This window comes from Protopterus annectens, chromosome 3.part0 (assembly GCF_019279795.1).
Source record: "Protopterus annectens isolate FY-2018-M chromosome 3.part0, PAN1.0, whole genome shotgun sequence".
NCBI classification, from domain to species: Eukaryota; Metazoa; Chordata; order Ceratodontiformes; family Protopteridae; genus Protopterus; species Protopterus annectens.
The window spans coordinates 635,293,928-635,318,159 of record NC_056731.1 but is presented as its reverse complement, the minus strand read 5'-3'; the positions used below and the strand labels follow the sequence as shown (position 1 = coordinate 635,318,159).

Here is a 24,232-nt window from a genome sequence, read left to right as displayed (position 1 = left end):
CCATGATAGAAATTGAATTTCTGAAGTTGCTGCTGGTTCAAATGGAGGAAGAGTTAATTTTTCCAACACATAACTGAGGTCCCATGCAGGTACTGGCTGTCTTCTGGGAGGTTTGATATTTTTTATTCCTCTTAGAAACTGTCGTAGCAAAGGATGTGAAAACACTGGAGGGTCACAGTTGTATCTTGCTGAGATTGCTGAGGCATGAATCTTTATTGAAGAGTATGAGAGCCCAGTATGAAGTAGTTCTGCCAAGTATTCTAATATCTGAGGTATACTCGGTAATGTTGTGTCCTGACCCCTGTTGGCATTCCAGATGCTGAATCTCTTCCACTTGGCCGAATAGGTTTTTCTGGTGGAAGGTCTGCGTGCTTCCAGCAAGATCTCTTGAACTGATTTGGAAAGAGAGCTAGGAGGAGAAATCATGGTAGCCTCCAGGCTGTCAGGTGTAATGTTTTCAGGTCTTGATGTACAGTCCTGTAATTGTGTTGTGTTAAGAGCAGGGGCCATAGGGTCAGAGGCCATGGTTTGGTCCGAGTTATGGTCAGTAACAATGGGTACCAGTGTTGCCTTGGCCAGTCCGGAGCTATTAAGATGCCTGTTGGTTGTTCTGCTTTGATCTTCAGTATCACCTTGGTCAGCAGAGGCAGAGGAGGGAATGCATAAAATTCCAGAGAATTCCAGCTGAAGGACAGAGCATCCGTTTTCCAGGCTAGAGGATGGTGAGTCCTTGTGCAGAACTTTTCCAGGTGATGATTTAAGTGGGAAGCGAAGAGATCTACGTCCGGTCTTCCCCATGTCTTAGTCAGTTGAGAGAAAATGTGAGGGTGCAGCATCCATTCGTGTGGATCCATAAAATTTCTGCTCAGTTGGTCCGCTAGTACATTGTCCTTGCCTGGTACAAACTGGGATTGTAAACGTATCTTCAGGCTCAGAGATTTTTCCCAGAGAAGCATTGTTGGTCTGCAGAGGGGATAAGAATGTGTTCCTCCCTGCTTGTTTATGTACCACATGACAGTGGTGTTGTCTGTCCTTATTAGCAAATGCCCTTGTTGTAGTGATTTTTGAAACGATTGCATGCATCACTGCCAACATCTCCTTTTGGTTTATGTGCAGATGCCTTTCCTTTGGTGTCCAAAAACCTTGAATGCATCTGCCCTCCATGTGCGCCCCATCCATGGTCTGAGGCGTCTGTTGTAATCACTTGGCCTGCTTGAGGTCTGTTGAAAGACATGCCTTTGTTTTGCTGACTGGCTTGAGCCCACCATAGAATTCCTTTTGCAGACATGGAATAAGTGGGATTATGTCCTCTAGGCTTTGGTTGTGTTGAGACCATAAGTTTTTTTTAAATACCATTGCAGCTTTCTCATATGAAGTCTTGCCAAAGGTATCAGAAGGATGCAGGATGCCATGAACCCCAGGGCCTGCAGGATTTTCCTTGCAGTCAGCTGGGAGAGTTTTGCCAGGCCTTTGAAGTACTCTGGTAAATGCTGCTGCTTTTCCTCTGTGAGGTAGGCCATTTGGATTTCTGTGTCCAGTTTGGCTCCTAGGAAAATAATCTGTTGGGATGGCAGTAGTTTTGACTTTTGAAAGTTGACTGTGTATCCCAAGGCCTGCAGTAGATGCATGACATAGTTCAAATTTTCTTTTAAAGCTTGTTTGTTGTCTGCTTGTATGAGGCAGTCGTCCAGGTAGGGGTATATTTGAATCCCCTGCAGTCTGCAGTGTGCCACTACTGATGCCAGGCATTTTGTGAACACTCTGGGCACAGTAGATAAGCCAAACGGCAATGCTGAGAATTGATAATGCTCTGTCCCTGCAAGAAATCTGTGGTATCTTCTGCAGCTTTGTCTGATTGGGGCATGCAGGTATGCCTCCTTGAGGTCCAGAGTGACCAGCCAAGACCCCTTGCCCAGCATGGGAAGGAGTTGCTGCAACGTCAGCATTTTGAACTTTGGCACCTTGAGAAAAGTGTTTAGAGTTGACAAGTCCAGTATGGGTCTCCATTTGTTTTCTTTTCTTGGAACAAGGAACAGCCTTGAATAAAATCCCTGGCATTGCTCCTGAGGAGGAACCCTTTCTATTGCTTTTATACTTAACAGCTTGGAAACTTGAGTGAGCGCCTCTGCCCTTTGATGATGTGGCAGGTTTGGCATGCCTTGTCTTATTGGTAATGTGTGGAAGTGGAATCTGTAACCTCTGTCTATCAAATCCAAAATCCAGTTGTCCTTGGTTAAGATATGCCAGCTTTGAGAGAATAAGGATAATTTTCCGCCCAAAGGTGCTTCTCTTTGAACCTTTGTAGGCGGTACGAAAGTCAAGCCATTGTGATTGTCCTTGTGGTGCAGCTGAACTGTCTGCGCTACTTCTTTGATTTGGAGGTTGCCATTGGCGGCCCCTGTAAGATCCTCTGTATTGCCCTCTACCTCGGCCTGCTTTTTCCCCTTTGAAACTTGTCTGAGCCGGGAAGGACCACTCTTAGAGGGCCAGTTTCTGCTGAATCTGGGTGGCTGAACCTGAAGGAAATCCTTGACTGTCTGTACTGACTTTGCTTTTTCCTCTATGGATTTCAACACATCTTGTGCATTAGCACCGAACAGCTTCTGTTTTTCCAAAGGTGTATCAAGTAACTTTACTTTAACATGGTCAGGCAAAGACTGATCCTTTAACCAAGCATGTCTACATATCACAGCCCCAGTCATAGCTGCCCTACATGAAGCTTCCAATGCATCATAACCACACTGAAGAAAATGGCTATTAACCTGCTGAGTGTTATGTATATGATCCTGCAATGCCTTTTTATCAATAGGCTCAGGAGAGGCTAACTTTTTCTGTAAATCATCCAGGAGAAAATCTTGGTACTGAAACATGTGGGAAAGACAGTTAAGTGACCTCATAGCTAGGGTAGTAGAGGTATATACTTTTTTACCCCATCTCTCCAGGGACCTTGCTTCTCTGTCTGCCGGCAGAGGGTTTTTGGCAGAGGAGGTAGCCACCCCCTTGGGGCCTTGTGAAATAGTCTCTAGATCCACAGAGTGGGCCTTAAAAAGGTGCTTGTGAGTGTCAGAGACCTTGCTTCTCTGTCTGCCGGCAGAGGGTTTTTGGCAGAGGAGGTAGCCACCCCCTTGGGGCCCTGTGAAATAGTCTCTAGATCCACAGAGTGGGCCTTAAAAAAGTGCTTGTGAGTGTCAGGGACCCTATAATATCTGTCCGGCTTGACAGGAGCAGGAGGAAGAGAGTCAGGGTTAGCACTGGAGTCAGAGAAAACATCATCCAAAACATCCATAACAGGTGGAATAGCCAGAGGTCTGTGCTGGGGAAGCTTGAGGAAGGTACGAAGCCTTTTCCTTGAGTCAGAGAATTCCTGACCCTGCCATTGAAAATGTTCCCTCATGGAATGCAGGACTTCACCAAAAGAGAAATCCTCTGGAGGGGAGGCAGAGGGAATTGATTCCTCAGCATCAGAGTCCTCGTAGGCCTGGAAGGATTCTTCTTTGGTATCAGAATGCTCAGAATCCCCAGAGGCTTCATCCGAAGAGAGGTCGTCCGCCTGCTCAGTTCTAGGCCTTTTCTCTGCAGGTGGCTGAGAACCCCTGTCCGGATGAGGCTGAGTCCCCCTGATAAGGGAAATAAGATCTGCAGCCAGAGACATGATCTGCTTATCAGATGAAGGGGCCTGGGTAGCAGGCTTAGGATGGGCCTTGGCCTGACTGGCAGCCTTAGCACGTGCAAAGGCCTTGATGGACATGGAAACAGGGGCCTAGCAGCCCCACGCAGGCGTAACCTTGTCCACAGAAATGGTGTCGGGTAGATCCAGAACGGGTTCGGAGGAAAATCAACAACCGCACCAGAGATCTGAGACCGGAAGTGTTAACGCTGTGTCGCCGGGCCTGGAGCCTGGGCGGTGGATTTACCACTTTGAAGGGACCGGAGCACTAGCAGAGGGTTTAGGAGTAGATCGTAGTGGACGGCGAGGAAGTCGGTCCCGGTCCTTGTGTTTTTTAGCAGACTGGGTTGTCGGTTGATCCGACGGCATGATATACGCAAAAGATTCACCGAAAAAGTTCTTGGCAAATTCTGCCCGGCGCCTGAGAGTGCGCTTATTAAAGCAAGCACAGGCTGAGACGTCGTGGTCTGGGCCAGGCAAGGAAGGCGGCAGAGAGAATGGAAGTCCTTATGAGGTATTTGTTTACCACAAGACAAACAATTATTAACTTTTTCAATTCGTTCTGACATCGGCTGAGGCAAGAATAAATGTTCCCCAACGGGATACTTAGCTTTTAGATGACTTCGGTTCTGAAAACCCAGGAGTTGACCGACCGGCACTTGCGAACTGCTTCTGCTTCGGGCACCACGCGGCAAGAAAGACTGAAGATGGCGTCGGCTGATGCCTTTATACTCCAGCCGTTGTGACGTCGGAGAGGAGGCGACACCAGCCGACGCCGGACCCAGACTTTGGAATTCGGCCAACCGAGGGCTGCCTGAGGCAGGACAACCCATATGTTATGACTGCAGTTGCATTCTTGAAGGACATCTCTCTGAGCCTTTTCTTGGAGTCAGAGTAGTCCTGACCCTCATAGTGAAAATGTTCCCTCATATTGTGTAAGGTTTCCCCAAAGGAGTAGTCTTCAGGAGGAGAAGCTGCGGGAATAGTGTCCTCAGCATCAGAATCTTCATAAAGAGAGAAGGAGTAATCTTGGCCCTCAGAGGAGTCTGAAGAAATGGACACTTGTTCAGAGGATGCATAATCTTCCTCTTGTCTAGGCCTTTTGTCAGGAGGGGGCTGGGAACCCCTGATTAAAGAAATCAAATCTTCAGCCATTTTGAGCATCTGTTTCTTAGGCATGGGGCCTTGAACAGGAGACTGAAGTGCAGTCCTTTTACATTTAGTAGGAGTCTTCGACTTAGAAAACGTTTTAATGGTGAGAGTTGTCTGTCTGAAAACGCCTTCAGAAACCGATGGCGTTTCTGTAGCACCGACGTCTTTTGTAGCAATGTCGTCGGAAGGACCTGAAATAAATGGCTCCGTCGGCCTGGTGCATTCCGGCAAAAATTCCATAGCGGTCTCGGGTTCCAGATCAGCGGTAGTCAGGGGATGCGTCGGAGCCTCACTGAGGACCGGAGATCGGGTCAGCCGAGGCCTCGGAATCTGGCTTAGGTCTGGGCTGTCTGCCCTTTTCCTTGCCTTTTTTGTGCACGCCAGTAGTCGGTTGCTCCGACGGCATGGTGTAGTTAAATTAACTACCGAAGTAGTGTCATGCGAAATCAAAGCGTCTTTTAATAGTACGCTTATTAAACCTAGCACAAAACCGACTAGTGACGTCGTGGTCTGGGCCTAGGCAAGGTATACAAATAAGAATGAAAATCCTTATGAGGTATTTGCTTCCCACAAGAAATACAATTGTTAACTTTTTCTGACATCGGTCTGAGGCAAGAAAAGTTTCAACGGGTACTCAGCTTTATAGAAGACTTCGGTCTGAAATTCGAATTCGAAAATCTCAGGAGTCGGCCGACTGGCACTTGCGAACTGCTTCTGCTTCGGGCACCGCGCGGCAAGAAAGACTGGAGAAAATGGCGTTGGTTGCACTATATATACCCCTGGCGCACTGACATCAGGGAAGAGGCGACAGCAACCGACGCCGGACCAAGACTTTGGAATTCCGGCCGACTGTGGGACCGCCCGACGACAGGATAACCCAAGTGTGATGACTGCAGCAGGGTAACACAATGAACATCAAAAGTTTCAGGAGTCGGCCGACCGGCACTTGCAAACTGCTTCTGCTTGGGGCACCACACAGCAAGAAAGACTGATGTAATGGTTGGCTGCATGTTTATACCCTGACTACCTGATGTCATGGAAGAGACAGCAATAGCTGGGACCCAAGACTTTGATAATCAGGCCAACTGAGGGCTACTGCAAGCAGATAACCCAAATGTGAGGACTGCAACAGTGAAACACGAAGAACATCACATGTACCACGACTAAAAGTACAGTTGTGTACACTTACCATAAATGTAGATGTTAGAGTATATTCACTGTTGCAGTCATTACATTTGGGTAATCTGCTAGCAGGTTGCCCTCAGTCAGCCTGATTAACAAAGTCTTTGGTCCTGCATTGGTTGCTGCCCCTTCTTCCATGACGTCAGGTTGTCAGGGGTATAAAACATGCAGCAGATGCCATTACATCAGTTTTTCTTGCCCCAGATGTCAGGTGCCCCCCAAATGGGGAGCAAAAAAATATATATACATATAAATATATATGTGTATAAAATAAGTACAAAACATATACCTCTAAATAAAAGCAAATACTAGATAGTAACAGAGATGAGAAGTATAGCTAGGGAAACACAGGGAGCTGGAGGGAGGGTGACCAGGACTGCAACAGTGAAGACACTAACATCTACATTTATGGTAAGTGTACACAACTGTACTATGTTCTTCGTGTTTCACTGTTGCAGTCATTACATTTGGGTAGAATCCCAAAGCTATGGTTGGGAGGATGGATTTATACAGCATTAGAAGCAGCTATAAGGCCCTGCAGGACAGCAGTGGCAAAGCCTGCTCTGGATTTAGAGAAGAGAGGTAAATGGCAATGTTTGGTGAACATATGAACTGAGTTCCAGGTGGCAGCTTCTAAAAGGTCTCTGGTAGGAACCCCTCTGAGAAAGGCTGCAGAAGTAGATGCAGCCCTGGTGGAATGAGAAATGATCCCCTTGGGGACAGGTTTATCATGGTGCATATAGCAGAAACTAATACAATGGCTTATCCATTTAGAAATAGTCTGCTTTGAAATAGCCTTTCCCTCTGGCCCTGCAGCAAATGCCACCAGTAGTTGTTCAGATTTTCTTAAAGATTTTGTCCTGTTTAAGCAGAATCTTAGCTGTCTGTGTACATCCAAGGAATGCAGAATCCACTCAACCTTGTTCTGTGGATTTGGGAAGAAAGTTGGCAGATGAATGGTCTGATTAAGGGCCACACTAGATACCACTTTAGGCAAAAATGATGGATTGGTCCTGAGAGCCACCCTGTCAGGGTAAGTAATGAAAGGCTCCACTGCCATAAGAGCCTGCAGTTCCAAAATCCTTCTAGCTGAAGTGACTGCTAAGAGAAATAGAAGTTATGTTCTTACCATAACGTTCCATGTTAGTTGTCTTCTTCTCGCCTTCTTTCTTGCTGGATGGGTTCGGAGCCGACCTCGGCTCCACTGCCACTAAAAGCTCGAGAGTTGGTTCTACCGGCTCGAGGCTCCCCTTATATCCCACAATGCTAGGCGGTATTACCTCAGATCTCGTTTGTAAGCTAGGCCCAGCCAATAATAAATCCAGAACTACTGGAAATGGAACACTACCTCTATAAAAGGAAAGGAAGAAGGTGACCTGAAACCTGATGAAGGAATATATGCAAAGTATAGCATATACATATATACAATAGAGGTGGAAGAAAGAGAGGTCACAATCAAACTCCTCTAGGTCTGTCCAGGCTAGGGGGAAGAAAGAAGGCGAGAAGAAGACAACTAACATGGAACGTTATGGTAAGAACATAACTTCTATATGTTAAGTTGTCTATCTCGCCTTCATTCTTGCTGGATGGGACCACGTCCCTAGCACCTTGTCCCGGGTGGCCTATCGGAACAGACTCTTGAGAACAGTGGAACCAAAATTAGCTCTATGTCTAGAAGCTAGATCCAACTTATAATGAGAAATGAAAGTGTGAGGAGTAGCCCATGTAGCTGCTGCACAAATGGTATCAATAGGCAGCCTGTCTTGGAAAGCTAAAGAGGTAGCCAAAGCCCTAGTCGAATGAGCCTTAGGTTTGTTAGGCAACTTTTGGTGTCTAATTTCATACACAAAGGAAATCAGGGATGTTAGCCATCTGGAGAGTGATACCTTAGAAACTGCAAGGCCCTCTACCTTCTGCATAAGAAACAAACTGGTCAGTTTTTCTGATCTGTTTGGTCCTGTCCAAATAATCTCAATTGACGATGAACATCTAGCCAATGCAATTTTTGTTCAGACCTGTTAGAAAAGTTAGGAAAAAACACAGGGAGGTCTATGTCTTTATTTAGATTTGCCACAGAGGCTACTTTAGGTAAGAAGGAAGGATTGGTCCGTAAGGATACCCTATCCTTATGAAACAACAGATAGGGTGGTCGACTGCTGAGTGCATAAAGTTCTGAGACCCTTCTAGCTGAAGTAATGGCTACCAGAAAGAGAGTCTTCCAGGATAGCAATTTCATTGAACAAGAAGCTGCAGGTTCAAAAGGGGGAAGAATCAAAGATGTGAGAACTAAATTAAGGTCCCAAGAAGGAGGAGGAGTTCTTATCGGAGGCTTAAGGAGAAAAACTCCCTTCAAGAACGCTTTGCAAAGCTTGTGGGACATGATGGCAGAATCTGAGATGCCCACATGAAAGTTAGATATAGCTGCCAATTGAACTTTAAGAGTATAAGGAGATGAACCTGCATGTTCAGCTAGAAAATCCAGAACTGTTTGGATGGGAGCAGTAAAAGGATCCAAGTCCCTTCCTTGAGCCCAATAGGCAAAACGTTTCCATTTACTCAGATAAATCTTCCGAGTGGAAGATTTACTCAGATAAATCTTCCGAGTGGAAGATTTATGGGAAGCTATCAGAATATCTCGAACAGAGTGAGATATTTGAGGAAGCCTGGCTAAGGTTGGAACTGGAGGAACCAAGCAGTGAGGTTCAGAGAGGGGAGGGAGCGATGTAACTGACCCGACTGATGGATCAAAAGATCTGGAACTAGGTCCAGATGCCAAGGTTGCTCCAACAGAAATTGATGTAGAAACCGGAACCAAACCTGTCGAGGCCAGTAAGGAGCAATGAGGATCAATGAGGCCTCCTGAGCGATAGCTTTCTGTATCACTTGAGAGATTAGTGGGAAGGGAGGAAATGCATACAGAAGTCCCCGGGGCCAAACTTGGACTAGAGCGTCTCTGCTGGACTGGCCTGGTAACGGAAATAGGGTGAAGTAATCTCTGCACTTGCTGTTTTGGGGAGTAGCAAAAAGGTCGCAGCAAGGCCGACCCCACTTGAGAAAAATTTTCTCCAAAATAGAATCTTTCAGAGACCACTAAGTGAGGCATGAGGATAGCTCTGCTCAACTTGTCCGATAAGATTGGACTTCCCGGGATGTGCTGCAATCAGAAACGCTGAGAAGAAATCGCCCATTGCCACAGTCTGAGTGCTTCTCACACAGGATAGGACCTGGTTCTGCCTTGGTTGTTGATATACCACACTACAGACATGTTGTCCGTCTGGATAGCTATCGTTCCCAAGGGAAGAGAGTCTTGAAGGGCTTGCAATGCTAAAAGCACTGCTCTCATCTCTAGAACATTTATATGCAAGTGGCGTTCGTCTGGTTGCCATATGCCCTGGACTGTTCTGCCCTGATAATGTCCCCCACCGATCAGGGAGGCGTCCGTTGTCAGAGTAGCAACCGGAGGGAGGAACAAAGGGTCTTCCCAGGAAGAGCTGGGGGGAAGAAATCCACCAAAGACGATGATTCTTGCATGCTTGCGTAATCATAATGGTGTGGGACATCGGAAGTTGTTGGTACGACCATTGTGTGAAGAGCATCCATTGAAGGATTCTCATGTGAAATCTGGCTAATAGAAGTAGAGGGATAGCAGCCGCCATAATCCCTAGTACTTTCAGAACTAATCTGACTTTGACTCTGTTGTTGTGGAAGAGAAGGGAGACCAGTTTGCGTATGTCTGCTATTCTTTGGTCTGTGTGCCTCGCAGACATGTTGACTGTGTCTAGATTTGCGCCTATGAAGGTAATAGCACGACAAGGCGACAAAACAGACTTTTCGCAATTTATTGAGATACCTTACTTTTGACAAATGCGAAAGGTGTAGTCTCTGGCTATTAGAAGGAGATGCTTGGTAGGAGCTGTCAGGAGCCAGTCGTCTAAGTATGGAAACACCTGGAATCCTTGACGTCTCAGGTGAGAAGCTACCACTGCCATGCATTCGGTAAACACCCGGGGGGGCAGTGGTGAGTCCAAAGGGCAGGGCTCTGAATTGAAAGTGACTGGTTCCCAGCCTGAAGCGGAGGAATCTCCTGGAGTGTCTGTTCATTTTTATATGATAGTACGCATCCTGGAGGTCTATAGAGCACATCCAGTTTTCCATTCCCAATAGGGGTAGGATGGATTGTAGTGTGACCATCCGAAATCTTGTTTTCTTGACCAACTTGTTCACGATATTGAGATCCAAAATGGGTCTCCAGTCCCCTGTTTTCTTTGGAACCAAAAAGAACTTGGAGTAGATTCCGGATCCTTGCTGGTCTGCTGGCACTGGCTGAATGGCTCTTTTTGCAAGCAACTTTGAAATTTCCAATGCTGCTTGATCCCTTTGAGCGGGCGGAACATCTGGAAGGGATTTTTTTGATTGATTTGGAATACGAAAGAACGGAATGGAATAGTCTTCGGAAATGATGGGCTGCACCCACTTGTCTTGAGTTAGGGATCGCCAGGCTTCTGGGTACAGTGACAATCTTCCCCCGACTGCCTCCGAAGGTGGACAGTCGGGCAACACCTCAGGGATGCTGGAAGGGCTTATCGGAAAAGGTTTCTAGATTGCCCTGGTTCTGCGGACCCCCCCCTGCCCCTAGGGCGACATCTACCATTGTTGTTCCCTCCTCTGCCTCTAGAGGGGAACAGACTCTGTGCGTCAGGCAAAGTACCTTGAGATTGTTTGCGGAACCACATTTTCCCACTTTTCTGGCCTTTGGGGTAAGGCCTAGAAGGAGTAGAAAAACGGACTGACGGCAGAAAGAGTTTTGCCATCCGTCTCGCACCTTGTCAAGGTTTCTTTCACTTGAGGACCAAAGGGATGATCCATCAAACGGGAATTAGTGAAAGACGCTTTTAAAGGGTCCGCAAAATTGCATAGCCGCATCCAGGCATGCTGGGCGTAAGGCCACACCTGTCCCTGCGGCTCTGCTTGCTCCATCAGCCGCATGAGAGGAGGCGATGGAGGAGTTAGCTATAGAATTCAGGGTAGCCAGCTGAGCGTTCATCTTATCCTGAAACCCGCAGCTGTAGGATCCTTTAACATCTCACCGCTTCCTTGATCAAGTCTCTTTGAAGACGAGTGAAATGACAGAGGTAGTTCAGCGAACGATAGCAAAGGTCGCTGACGAACATCCGCTTCCCGTACCTGTCCATAGACCTAGATTCCTTGTTAGGAGGATGGACAGGCACCGAAGGATCAGCTAGCTCCTTCTTAGTGGTGGCAGCTACCACCATAGCATCCACAGAAACTCCCTTAGTCAGAAATTGCTTATCTGCTGGTGCTGTGATAAACTTTGAAGGTCTCCTGGGGGTGGGGTCCACAGAGTCAGGAGCCGTCCAAGCCTTTTTAGCTACCACCTGCATGGTGGGGGGGGGGGGGACACCCAGGAGGTGGAAGGGCGAGAGCCAAACGCCTCAAGATACACAGATTCATCCTCTGAAGGGTTAAGGGCTGGCCAATTTCCCCTCTGTTTCAGGATCTCTAGAATGTCTGCAAAGGAGACATCTTCAGAAGGGGAACGGGGGGAACCCTCGAATCCCTAAATCCGTGTCAGAGGTGACAGACTCAGGTGAGTCTATGTGCTTCCTCTTACACTTTCTCTTCCTAGTGGGCTCCCCTGCCAATTCAGGAGAGGCCTCGGAAGAGGATGACATCCCCATGGGGGATTCTTGAGGAGCTGGCACTCTGCGGTCTGGGATGAGGGAGTGAGCAGACATAACCTGAGGCACCGAAGAGAGAGGGACGGACGGAGCCAACTGTGGAGTTGAACCGCATGACCTCGAAGGCACCCCTGTCAGGCAGAGCCAAAGGTCCCCGCTCCGAAAAGCTGAAAACCTCCCTCGGCACCGACAGCGATGGCTCCGAGGCCGATGTCGGAGCCGAAATCACCAGCGCCGAAGCGCCGAGAGGGAGAGCAGGGTCGGACAAGGGTCCGATGCCACTCACCCCTCGAGCCGATTTAGGAAGTCCGGCGCTGAGATTCTTCCAAGGAAGAAATCGGAGCCGGCAGCCGGAACCGAAGACAATTGTATCGGTTCCGACGCTACCAGTCTCGGTTCAGCGCCTGCCCGAGCTCAAAGAGTCGGAGGAGGAACATTTTGAGGATAGGGTTAAGCATCGACTGATGAGTCGGGCTCTGAAGCATTTGGGCCAGTGCTCGGACTTAAGAAGTCGACTCACCACCCTCTGAAGGTCAGTGATCCGAAAGCCTCGATGATCTAGAGGAGTGAGATCTATGGCTCCGGTTCAGACAGCAAGGGAGATGCTGGAGCCGAATGAACGGAGCCAAGGGACGGTGACCTGGACCTCTTTCTAGATGTCTGTTCCAATGGTCTGATCGGAGCCGACTCAGAAATTTCCAATGCCTCTGCTCCAGCCGGAGCCGAGGGAGCCACAGAAGTAGCAGTTCGAGTCTCATCGGCTCCAGCCGGAGCCGATGTAGTAGTAGGCTTCGAAGCCTTAGGCGTCGACTCAGTAGCTGGAGTCGAGGACCTAGGAGCCTTAGAGGGTTTACCGAAGCAGTAGGGGACCCTCAGGCTTAAGCAAGCCCCTTAAGATGAGCTTGTTCTTTCTTTCCTGCAGGACTCTAGGGCTGAAGCCATGGCATACAGCACAAGAGTTCTGCAGGTGTAAAGGTCCCAGGCAGTACACACAAGAAGTGCGACAGTCTGTCAGAGACATTTTCTGACAGCACGAGTCACACTTCTTGAAGCCTGAGACCTTTGAATCCTTGGACATAACAAGGAACAAGTGTAACCACACACAAACACACTATAAACCAAAAACAGAAACTTAAACTAAGTAATTAGCTGTTTACTGTTATAAGTCCCTACAGAAAACACACACCTAAGGGAATGGGAGGGCCCGAGGCTCAAGGAAGAACTATAAGTTCTTAAGGTAAAAAATAAAGAAAACTAGATTAAAGGGATAAAAGACCTTTAAGGTAAGGGGAAACTGTATGGAAAACTAAATTAAAGGGTTTCTAATCAACTTTAAAGCGAGTTCCTACACTAACCTGAAGCCGTGAAGCAACACGCCTCGATAGCTGTAGCGGCAAAGCGAGATCTGAGGTAATACCGCCCTAGCATTGTGGGATATAGGGGAGCCTCGAGCCGGTGGAACCAACTCTCGAAGCTTTTAGAGGCCGAGTCGGATCCGAGGTCGGCTCCGAACCCATCCAGCAAGAATGAAGGCGAGATAGACAACTTAACATCATCTGTTTTCCAAGAGAGAAATTTTAGGTCCGCAGTAGCAGCTGGCTCAAATGGAGGTAGAGTGAGTTTTTCCTAAACAAAATTGAGGTCCCATGCAGGAGTTGGTGCTCTCCTGGGAGGTCTTAAATTTTTGGCCCTTCTGAGGTATTGCTTTAGCAGAGGATGAGAAAAGAAGGGAGGCTGTGTTGTAATGAGCTGAAATGGCAGAGGCCTGGATTTTTATGGAAGAAAAAGATAGGCCCTTGTGAAGGATCTCCGTTAAGTATTGCAGAATCTGAGGAATATTGGGCATTGCTGTGCTTATTCCTTCTGCTTGGTTCCAAGCACAGAATCTTTTCCATTTGTCAGCATAAGACTTTCTAGTACTAGGCCTTCTAGCCTCCAAAATGACATCCATCATGGGTTTGCTGAGAGATGTAACTGGTGAAATTAGTTGATTAGCCATGCTGCAAGATTCAATGTTTGGAGCTGTGCGCAGAATTTGATAGTTCTGCTGAGACAGTAGGTGAGGTGTTTGAGGCAGGTACCACGGAGGAAGGTGCGACATATGGCGCAGGAGCGGGTACCAGTGTTAGCGAGGCCAGTCTGGAGCAATCAGAATCATTTTTGTTTTTTCATGTAAGACCTTGGAGAGCAGAGGCAGAGGGGGAAAGGCATAGATGAATAGGTTTTTCCAGCTGAAGGATAGAGCATCCACTTTCCAAGCTTTTTTTGTGATGAATTCTTGTGCAGGATTTGTCTGATAGATCTTTTTGCCTCACCCCAAAACTATGTCTGGGCTCCCCCATTTGCGTGTCAACATGCTGAAGATTTTTGGATCCAGTGTCCATTCGTTTGGGTCCATAAGATTTCTGCTTAGTTCATCTGCCAGAGTATTTTGCTTTCCTGGCAGGAATTAGCTTGCAAATGTATTTGATAAGTCAAGGCAGTGTTCCACAATGCCATGGCTAGTCTGCAAAGGGGGTAGGAATGTGTACCCCCCTGATTGCTTATACACCACATGACTGTGGTGTTGTCCGTCTTTATCAGTAGCTGTCCTGGATGAAGATGGTCCTTGAAGGCTGTCAGAGCATTCTGTACAGCTAGCATCTCTTTCTGATATGTAGGTACATTTGATTTGGGCTCCATTGGCCCTGAATGCATCTCCCTGCCAGATGCGCCCCCCAAGCATAGTCTGATGCGTCTGTAGTCAAGGTTTGGGCAGCAAGGGTGGAATGAATGACAGTCCCTTGTTTTGGTGGCAGGCCTCTGCCCACTATAGGAACTCTAGTTGCAGGCAAGGAATGATAGGAATCATTGTTTCCAGGCTGTGATAATGTTGACTCCATAAGCTTTTCCCTAGGGGTTTTTCCCTTTTCCCCCAAATTCAGGAGAGGCCTCGAAGAGGGGCTTTGACATCCCCATGGGGGATTCTTGAGGAGCTTGGCACTCTGCGCGTCTTGGGGATGAGGGAGTGAGCAGACATAACCTGAGGCATCAAGAGAGAGAGGGACGGACGGAGCCAACTGTGGAGTTGAACCGCATGACCTCGAAGGCACCCCTGTCAGGCAGAGCCAAAGGTCCCCGCTCCGAAAAGCTGAAAACCTCCCTCGGCACCGACAGCGATGGCTCCGCGGCCGATGTCGGAGCCGAAATCACCAGCGCCAAGCGCGGAGAGGGAGAGCAGGGTCGACAAGGGTCCGATGCCACTCACCCTCGGAGCCGACGAGGGAAGTCCGCGCCGAGATTCTTCCAAGGAAGAAATCGAGCCGACGACGGAACCAAGACAATTGTATCGGTTCGACGCTACCACAGTCTCGGTTCCGAAACGTCCCGGCTCCGAGCTCAAAGGGGTCGGAGGAGGAACATTTTGAGGGATAGGGTTAAGCATCGACTGATGAGTCGGGTTTCTGAAGCATTTGGGCCAGTGCCTCGGACTTAAGAAGTCACTCACTACCCTCTGAAGGTCATGATCCGAAAGCCTCGGCGATCTAGAGGAGTGAGATCTATGGCTCCGCCCAGACAGCAAGGGAGATGCTGGAGCCGAATGAACGGAGCCAAGGACGGTGACCTGGACCTCTTTCTAGATGTCTGTTCCAATGGTCTGATCGAGCCACTCAGAAATTTCCAATGCCTCTGCTCCAGCCGGAGCCGAGGGAGCCACAGAAGTAGCAGTTCGAAGTCTCATCGGCTCCAGCCGGAGCCGATGTAGTAGTAGGTCAAGCCTTAGGGGCCGACTCAGTAGCTGGAGTCGAGGACCCAGAGCCTTAGAGGGTTTACCCAAGTAGCAGTAGGGGACCCTCAGGCTTGGGCAAGCCCCTTAAGATGAGCTTGAATTCTTTCTTTCCTGCAGGACTCTAGGGCTGAAGCCATGGCATGGCTAACAGCACAAGAGTTCTTCAGAGGCAGGTAAAGGTCCCAGGCAGTACACAAGAAGTATAAGCATAGTCTGTCAGGAGACATTTTCTGACAGCACGAGTCACACTTCTTGAAGCCTGAGACCTTTGAATCCTTGGACATAACAAGGAACAAGTGTAACCACACACAAACACACTATAAACCAAAAACAGAAACTTAAACTAAGTAATTAGCTGTTTACGTTATAAGTCCCTACAGAAAACACACACTAAGGGAATGGAGGGCCCAAGGGCCTAAGGGAAGAACTATAAGTTCTTAAGGTAAAAAATAAAGAAAACTAGATTAAAGGGATAAAAGACCTTTAAGGTAAGGGGAAACTGTATGGAAAACTAAATTAAAGGGTTTCTAATCAACTTTTTAAACGAGTTCCTACACTAACCTGAAGCCGGTGAAGCAACACGTCTCGATAGCTGTAGCGGCAAACGAGATCTGAGGTAATACCGCCTAGCATTGTGGGATATAAGGGGAGCCTCGAGCCGGTAGAACCAACTCTCGAAGCTTTAGAGTGGCTTCCTCGAAATGGATCCGAGGTCGGCTCCGAACCCATCCAGCAAGAATGAAGGCGAGATAGACAACTTAACATCATCTGTTTTCCAAGAGAGAAATTTTAGGTCCGCAGTAGCAGCTGGCTCAAATGGAGGTAGAGTGAGTTTTTCCAAAACAAAATTGAGGTCCCATGCAGGAGTTGGTGCTCTCCTGGGAGGCCTTAAATTTTTGGCCCTTCTGAGGTATTGCTTTAGCAACGGATGAGAAAAGAAGGGAGGCTGTGTTGTAATGAGCTGAAATGGCAGAGGCCTGGATTTTATGGAAGAAAAAGATAGGCCCTTGTGAAGGATCTTCGTTAAGTATTGCAGAATCTGAGGAATATTGGGCATTGCTGTGCTTATTCCTTCTGCTTGGTTCCAAGCACGGAATCTTTTCCATTTGTCAGCATAAGACTTTCTAGTACTAGGCCTTCTAGCCTCCAAAATGACATCCATCATGGGTTTGCTGAGAGATGTAACTGGTGAAATTAGTTGATTAGCCATGCTGTAAGATTCAGTGTTTGGAGCTGTGTGCAGAATTTGATAGTTCTGCTGAGACAGTAGGTGAGGTGTTTGAGGCAGGTACCACGGAGGAAGGTGCGACATATGGCGCAGGAGCGGGTACCAGTGTTAGCGAGGCCAGTCTGGAGCAATCAGAATCATTTTTGTTTTTTCATGTAAGACCTTGGAGAGCAGAGGCAGAGGGGGAAAGGCATAGATGAATAAGTTTTTCCAGCTGAAGGATACAGCATCCACTTTCCAAGCTATTTTTGTGATGAATTCTTGTGCAGGATTTGTCTGATAGATCTTTTTGCCTTACCCCAAAACTATGTCTGGGCTCCCCCATTTGCGTGTCAACATGCTGAAGATTTTTGGATCCAGTGTCCATTCGTTTGGGTCCATAAGATTTTTGCTTAGTTCATCTGCCAGAGTATTTTGCTTTCCTGGCAGGAATTAGCTTGTAAATGTATTTGATAAGTCAAGGCCGTGTTCCACAATGCCATGGCTAGTCTGCAAAGGGGATAGGAATGTGTACCCCCCTGCTTGTTTATACACCACATGACTGTGGTGTTGTCTGTCTATCAGTAGTTGTCCTGGATGAAGATGGTCCTTGAAGGCTGTCAGAGCATTCTGTACAGCTAGCATCTCTTTCTGATATGTAGGTACATTTGATTTGGGCTCCATTGGCCCTGAATGCATCTCCCTGCCAGATGCGCCCCCCAAGCATAGTCTGATGCGTCTGTAGTCAAGGTTTGGGCAGCAAGGGGTGGAATGAATGACAGTCCCTTGTTTTGGTGGCAGGCCTCTGCCCACTACAGGAACTCTAGTTGCAGGCAAGGAATGATAGGAATCATTGTTTCCAGGCTGTGATAATGTTGACTCCATAAGCTTTTTAGGTACCATTGAAGTTTCCTCATTTGCAGTCTTGCATATGGAATTAGAAGAATGCAGGAAGCCATGAACCCCAAGGCCTGAAGAATTTGTCTTTCAGATAGCTGGGTTTTTGTGGCCACCTGCTTGAAGTAAGTCATCAATTGAATTTGTTTTTCTGGCATAAGGTAAGTCATCTGGGCAGCTGTATTCAAGCTTGCACCCAGGAATGTAATTATTTGAGAGGGTACCAGTTGTGATTTCTTTTCATTTATGGTGTACCCTAGACAAGTTAAAAGCCTTTTTCCAAACACCAAATGTTTTAGAAGAGTGTGTCCTTGCTTTCTGACTGAATTAGACAATCGTCCAGGTAAGGATAAATTTCAATATTTCATTGCCTGCAAAATGCAATTACTGGTGCCAGGCACTTTGTGAAGACCCTGGGCGCAGTAGATAAACCAAAGGGCAGTGTAGAGAACTGGCAATGCAAATAGCCTGCTTTAAGTGGCGGTATCTTCTGCAAGATTCCCTGATTGGGATATGTAGGTAAGCCTCTTAAGTCTAGAGTTACCAACCAGGCATCCTTGCCTAGCATAGGTAGTAACTGTTGAAGAGTCAGCATCTTGAATTTTGGAATGTCCAGAAATGTATTTAGAATGGATAAGTCCAGAATTGGACGCCATGATTTGTCTTTTCTGGGTACCAGGAAAAGTCTTGAATAAAAACCTTGTCCCTTTTCCTTTTCTGGTACTGGCTGTATGGCCCCCATATTCATGAGGGACACAACTTGTTTCTGGGCCTCTGCCCACTGATTTGGAGGCAGGTTTGGCCATTCATTTGGTACTGGCAACACGTGGAAATGAAATCTGCATCCCTGGGATACTATATTTAAAACCCATTTGTCTTGGGTAATCAGTTGCCAGTTTTGTGCATGAAGTGCCAGTCTTCCCCCCAAAGGGGCTGCTAAAAGATAAGTGCTTGGTGATTGCACTGGAAAGTCATTGAGACTGTTTACCATAGGGAGGTGCCTTGTTACTTCCAGATTTGGAGGTGGAAGCACCCCCATTGCTTTGTTTTAAAAGTTCCTTACGACCGATACCTGGAGCCTTTGGAATGTCTGGGTTTGTTTGAGAAAACATCATCAACAATGTCTAGAACAGGAGGTATAGCCAAAGGCCTATGCTGAGGAAGAAGAAGAAAATCTCAGAGTCTCTTTGGATTCTGAGAAATCCTGACTCTCCCAGTGAAAGTGTTCCCTTAAGGTATGCAAAGTTTCTCCAAAAGAAAAATCCTCAGGAGGAGAAGCAGAAGGGATGGAACCTTCTGCATCAGAGTCCTCATAAGTGGGAATAGATAATTCCTGATCAGAAGAGGAATCAGAAGAATTAGAAACCTGATCTGAAGATTCATAGTCAGTGCCTTGCCTAGGCCTCTTAGCAGGAGGGGGATGGGTACCCCTGATCAAGGTAATCAAGTCCTCAGCCATTTTGATCATTTGTTTTTTTAGGCATTGGCGCCTGTACACGTGGCCCAAGCGTAGTTTTTGGCCTTAGTTTTGAAGATGGCATCAGTTCAATATACAGATCTTTAGGTCTGAAAACACCCTCAGAAGCCGGTGCCTGCTCAGCAGCTCCGGACCCATCTAAGGTAGAGACATTCACGGGTTCAATACTTAAAAGTATCTCGCGGCATACCGGACTCCGAATGGGTCTCAGTAGAGGCCTGCGAATCAAAGGTAGCAGGTATCAAGGGCTGCGAAAGCGCCTCACTGAGTACCGGCAAACCGGCGACTGGCTTAGGAAAAGTTTTGTCGTCGGTTTTGGACCTCAATGGTCTGTCTCTATCTTTTTCTTTGCATTTTTTTTTAGGTATTCCAGTAGTCGGATTGCTAACAGACATTTCTGGGTAGTTAAATCTTGAACCAAAATATTTAAAGACAAAAATATACAGACGTTTTAAAGTGCGCTGATTACATTTAGCACAAAACCGACAGCAAGGCACGTTGTGGTCAGGGCCTAGGCGAGGAATACAGTACAAATGAAAATCCTTATGAGGTATTTGCTTCCCACAAGCAATACAATTATTAACTTTTACTGACATTGGTAAGGAGCAAGAAAAAGGTTTCCCCAATGGGGTACTTGGCTTTTAGTAAAAGACTTCGGTTCTGAAACTCGAAAACAAAAATTTCAGGAGTCGGCCGACTGGCACTTGCAAACTGCTTCTGCTTTGGGCACCACACAGCAAGAAAGACTGATGTAATGGCGTCAGCTGCATGTTTTATACCCCTGATGACCTGACATCATGGAAGAAGGGACAGCAACTGACGCAGGACCCAAGACTTTGTTAATCAGGCCAACTGAGCGCAACCTGCCAGCAGATTGCCCAAATGTAATGACTGCAACAGTGAAACACAAAACATTTGATGTGGTGGGATGTCAGTATCTTAATCACAAGCCAATCAGACACAGTTAGGACAAACCAAGAAAATTAAAGTTCTGCTTTAAGACATTTTGAGACAGGAAAAACACCTCCCCAGTACGACAAAATCTTACTGCAAACTTCCTAAGTCAAGGTACCTCATTACAATATTGTCATGCATGCACTTTAAGTGGTTTAGACTGGTATGCAAAGAGATACCTTGCTTGTAAGGACTTCAGCCTCAAAGACTGAAGTTAAAAGTACAGAAGGTCACAAACTGGGTAGAGAATACAAAAAATCAAATTGGTAAATACCTGCTTAGTTTCCAAAGGCTCCATTTCAGTACACTCTTTTCCACTCATATTCCATTTACTGCCTTTCTCAAAACGTTTGGAAATCGAAGCAAGTTCTTTTTCCCGCTCCTGAAAGTTAAAATCACATTTACAATTACACATTATATATGCGGCTAAATATGTCACAATGCCGAAACAAGATGTGTGCTTTATGCTCTTTAGCTTTTCATAAAGTAACCACATATGCCCCATGTGAAAAAATACATTTCATAGCCAAGACCATTCGCACTTATCACATTCAAAGTATCTACAAAGCATAGAGAGCCACTATAAAGCAGGGCAGCTCAATGATCAAGATTTCTGCCTCACAACTCTAAGTCCATAAGTACAGTCATGACCTCTAGTTGCTATTTGCATGCAGCTTGTACAAGTTTTCTCCAAGTAACCCAGTCTCAGCCACTTGCCACTTTGAACTGTCAATATAACATTTATTTATCCTTGCTCCTGTGACGGAGGTCATTACTAGAAATGATGAAATACAGACCAATTTACATACGTTGCTTCTTCCTTCGGCTTTTCCCGGTTAGGGATCGCCACAGCGGAACACCTGTCCGCTCATGACTGGCAGTGGAGTTTTACGGTGTTGAGTTGCCAGCCCGGCGCCCAACCTTCCACAGAAGGCAAACACATGCACGCATTCATACCTAGGGCCAATTTAGTGTGTCCAATCCACCTACAGCATGTCTTTTGGGATGTGGGAGGAAACTGGAGCAAATGCAGGAAACCCACACGACCACAGGGAGGACATGCAGACTCTGCAAAAAGGCACCCCAGCAGAGGATCAAACCGGAGAACCTCTTGCTGAGAGGCAGCAATGCTAACCGCTGCACCACAGTGGCCGCCTCAATTTACATACTCTGCCAACAGATTAAAAATAAAAAGGCAGATTTTAAATTTAATTGCATATTTCATATAATCTGACAAGTCCAATCTGTCAGCAGATAGCTTTGTAGAAAATTCATACCACGCCAAAGCTGTGCGACTTCAGGAGGTTGTTTTATTAAAGGAAGGTGAAATGGATTTAGGAGGCATGGTGACTTTTTCCCAGTTCACCCTAGGCCACTAATTACAGTTGTGCAAGCCATAACAGTAGGTGCTTGAATGATCATTGCTTCAGCAGCCTTTGCCGTATGGGTTATATCCTGCAAAATATACAACAGCCAGCAGGCTTTCAAAGATTCAGGGTACCTTCCATTCACCTAAAATGCAAGGCAGCTTAAGGAGAGCTGCCTAAAAGACTACCTTGGGGGCAAAGCCCTTCATAGCTTTCCAGCCAACACAGAATGGGAGGCTGAGCACTGAAAGTACAATGCTTATTAAAAAAAAAAAACACAAAGGAAATGAAAGGCTACTGCAGCGGTGATCATTCAAACATCTACTGTTATAAGCTGTACTTACACAATTGTACTATGGTCTATCATATTGATCACTGCAACAGTAGCCTTAGCTATATGGCTAGACTACCTTAGCAAATTACATTTGGGAGCTGGAAGAGAGTCCAGGATACCCTGCAGAATGGTCCTAGCAAAGCTTGATCTGGACCAAATCAAGGAATCAAGCTTAAAGGGCTTTGTAAAACTATACATGGAGGACCAAGTAGCAGCTTCTAGAAAACTTTTAGAATCCATCCCTTTCAAAAAAAGCCATAGATAAAGCCAAGGCCTTGGTAGAGTGGGCCTTAACCCTGTCTAGAATAAGTTTGCTATAGTGAGTATAACAAAAGGTAATAGCCTTAGACAAACATTTTGAAATGGTCTGTTTTGACAGTTGTCCCTTCTACCCATCACAAGAAATAACAACTGATCTGAAAGACTTTGTTCTGTCAAGATAATACCAGAGTGGTCTGTGGACATCCAACATATGGAGTAACCTTTCTCCCTCATTTTTAGGCTCCAGAAAAAAAAACTGGGACATGGATGCTTTAGCTTAAATTGAACATGGATACCACTTTAGACACAAAAGGAGGATTACTTCTCAAACAAATCCTGCTCCTATAGAAAGAGAGCTTGCAACTCAGATACCCTTCTTGTAGGTGTCAGAGCCATCAGTACAATTGTTTTTCAAGCAAAGAACCTCAAGTCAGCCAGATTAACTTGTTCAAATAAAGAAAGCATTAGCTTCTCTACAACAAAATTAAGATCCCAAAGTGAGGCCAAATTAAGATCACAAGGAAGGGCCATCAGTGTTTTTGAACACCTCTTATGCAAAACCCCTTTCAAGGACATTTTCACATGAAACTGTTTTGAAAAAGGAGGATCAATTGAGACATGTTGAAATTGCTGATAAATGAAACTCAATAGAGAAAATGCCATAGAATAGTAACTCACACAAATATTGTAGAAGCAGAGAACAACTAGCCCTGAAAGGGTGTTTGTTATGTTGTTGGCATCAACTAGAAAACCTTTTCCATTTGCTAATATAGGGTTCTAGTAGCAGGCTTTATTGCCTGTATTCATACCTGCTGCCCCTCCTCAGTAAACAGGTGCCTAAAAGAAATAAAGACCCTATCAAGGCAGTCAACTGAAGTTGATATATCGCTGTATCAGACACCTCTAATCTTGTCAAGGTAGTTCAATTCTGTGAGGAAATTTGTGTTAATTGTCCACAGTCATTTCCAAAAAGGAGAAAGTACAGTTGTGTACACTTACCATAAATGTAGATGTTAGAGTGCATTATCTGTTGCAGTCATCACATTTGGGTTAGCCCTGCAAGGGTAGCCTTCGGCCGGCCCCAAATACCAGAGGCTTAGTATTTCTGTCGGTTGCTGTTGCTTCAGGACGGACGTCAGGTCATCAGTAGTACAAGTAAGGCAGCCAACACCATTACATCAGTTTTTCTTGCCCTGTCAGGAGCTCCCAAGTGGGAGCCAGGATTTGGTGGAAGAACCCCACCAGTAGAAAGTAAATATCAATATGCCCCTTGTAAGGAAAGAGGAGATGATAAAACAAAAAAGGGGGGGGGTAGAGAGAGGGGAAACCAGGACTGCAACAGTGAATACACTCGAACATCTACATTTATGGTAAGTGCACATAACTCTACAATGTTCTTCGTGTTTCACTGTTGCAGTCATCACATTTGGATCAATTCCCAAAGCTGAGGAAATGGGTGGAGGCAGTCAAGGAAACTAGGGGCGGGCTAGTATGCCCTGCAAGACTGCAGAGGCAAACCCTGCCCTGGATTCGGAGAAGAGAGGCAGGTGGTAATGTTTGGTAAAGGTGTGAACAGATGTCCAGGTGGCAGCCTCCAGGATGTCCCTCGTGGGGACTCCTCTGAGGAAAGCTGCAGAGGTGGAGGCTGCTCTGGTGGAGTGAGTTCTGACCCCCCTTGGGGGGAGGCTTTCCATGTTGTTTGCAGCAGAAATGGATGCAGTGTGCTATCCATTTGGAAATGGTTTATTTGGAGATGGCTTTGCCCTCTGCCCCCTGTAGCAAAGCTAACCAGCAATTGATCAGACTTTCTGAAGGATTTAGTCCTGTCTAGATAGAATCTGAGCTGTCTGTGCACATCTAGAGAGTGCAGGATCCATTCCCCCTTGTTCTGGGGATTAGGAAAAAAGATGGGCAAATGAATGGATTGGTTGAGAGCCACACTGGACACCACCTTGGGCATAAGGGATGGGTTAGTCCTGAGGGATACCCTGTCAGCATGGAAGATGATGAAGAGTTCCACAGCCATGAGCGCTTGCAGCTCAGAGACCCTTCTGGCTGAAGTGATGGCCAGAAGGAAAGCTGTCTTCCAGGATAGCTATTTTAGCTCTGTCGAAGAAGCTGGTTCGAAGAGGGGTAGGGTGAGCTTTTCCAACACGAAATTAAGGTCCCAAGCTGGGGTTAGTGTTCTTCTGGGTGGCCGCAAGTTGCTAGCCCCTCTTAGGAACTGTTTGATCAAAGGGTGTGAGAAAAGGGGCTGCTCAGTGGG

General features: G+C 46.6%; 1 protein-coding gene across 1 annotated transcript in view; it reads right to left on the bottom strand.

Annotated features, from left to right (window-relative positions):
- The window catches only part of LOC122796501 (anillin-like), a gene marked incomplete at its 5' end in the record, with an annotated part of 1,089,678 nt that overhangs the window by 961,202 nt on the left and 104,244 nt on the right, over positions 1-24,232 (bottom strand). The window contains 1 exon segment of the mRNA XM_044065033.1: positions 20,279-20,386. Within this exon segment, the coding sequence (XP_043920968.1) occupies positions 20,279-20,386 (108 nt within the window).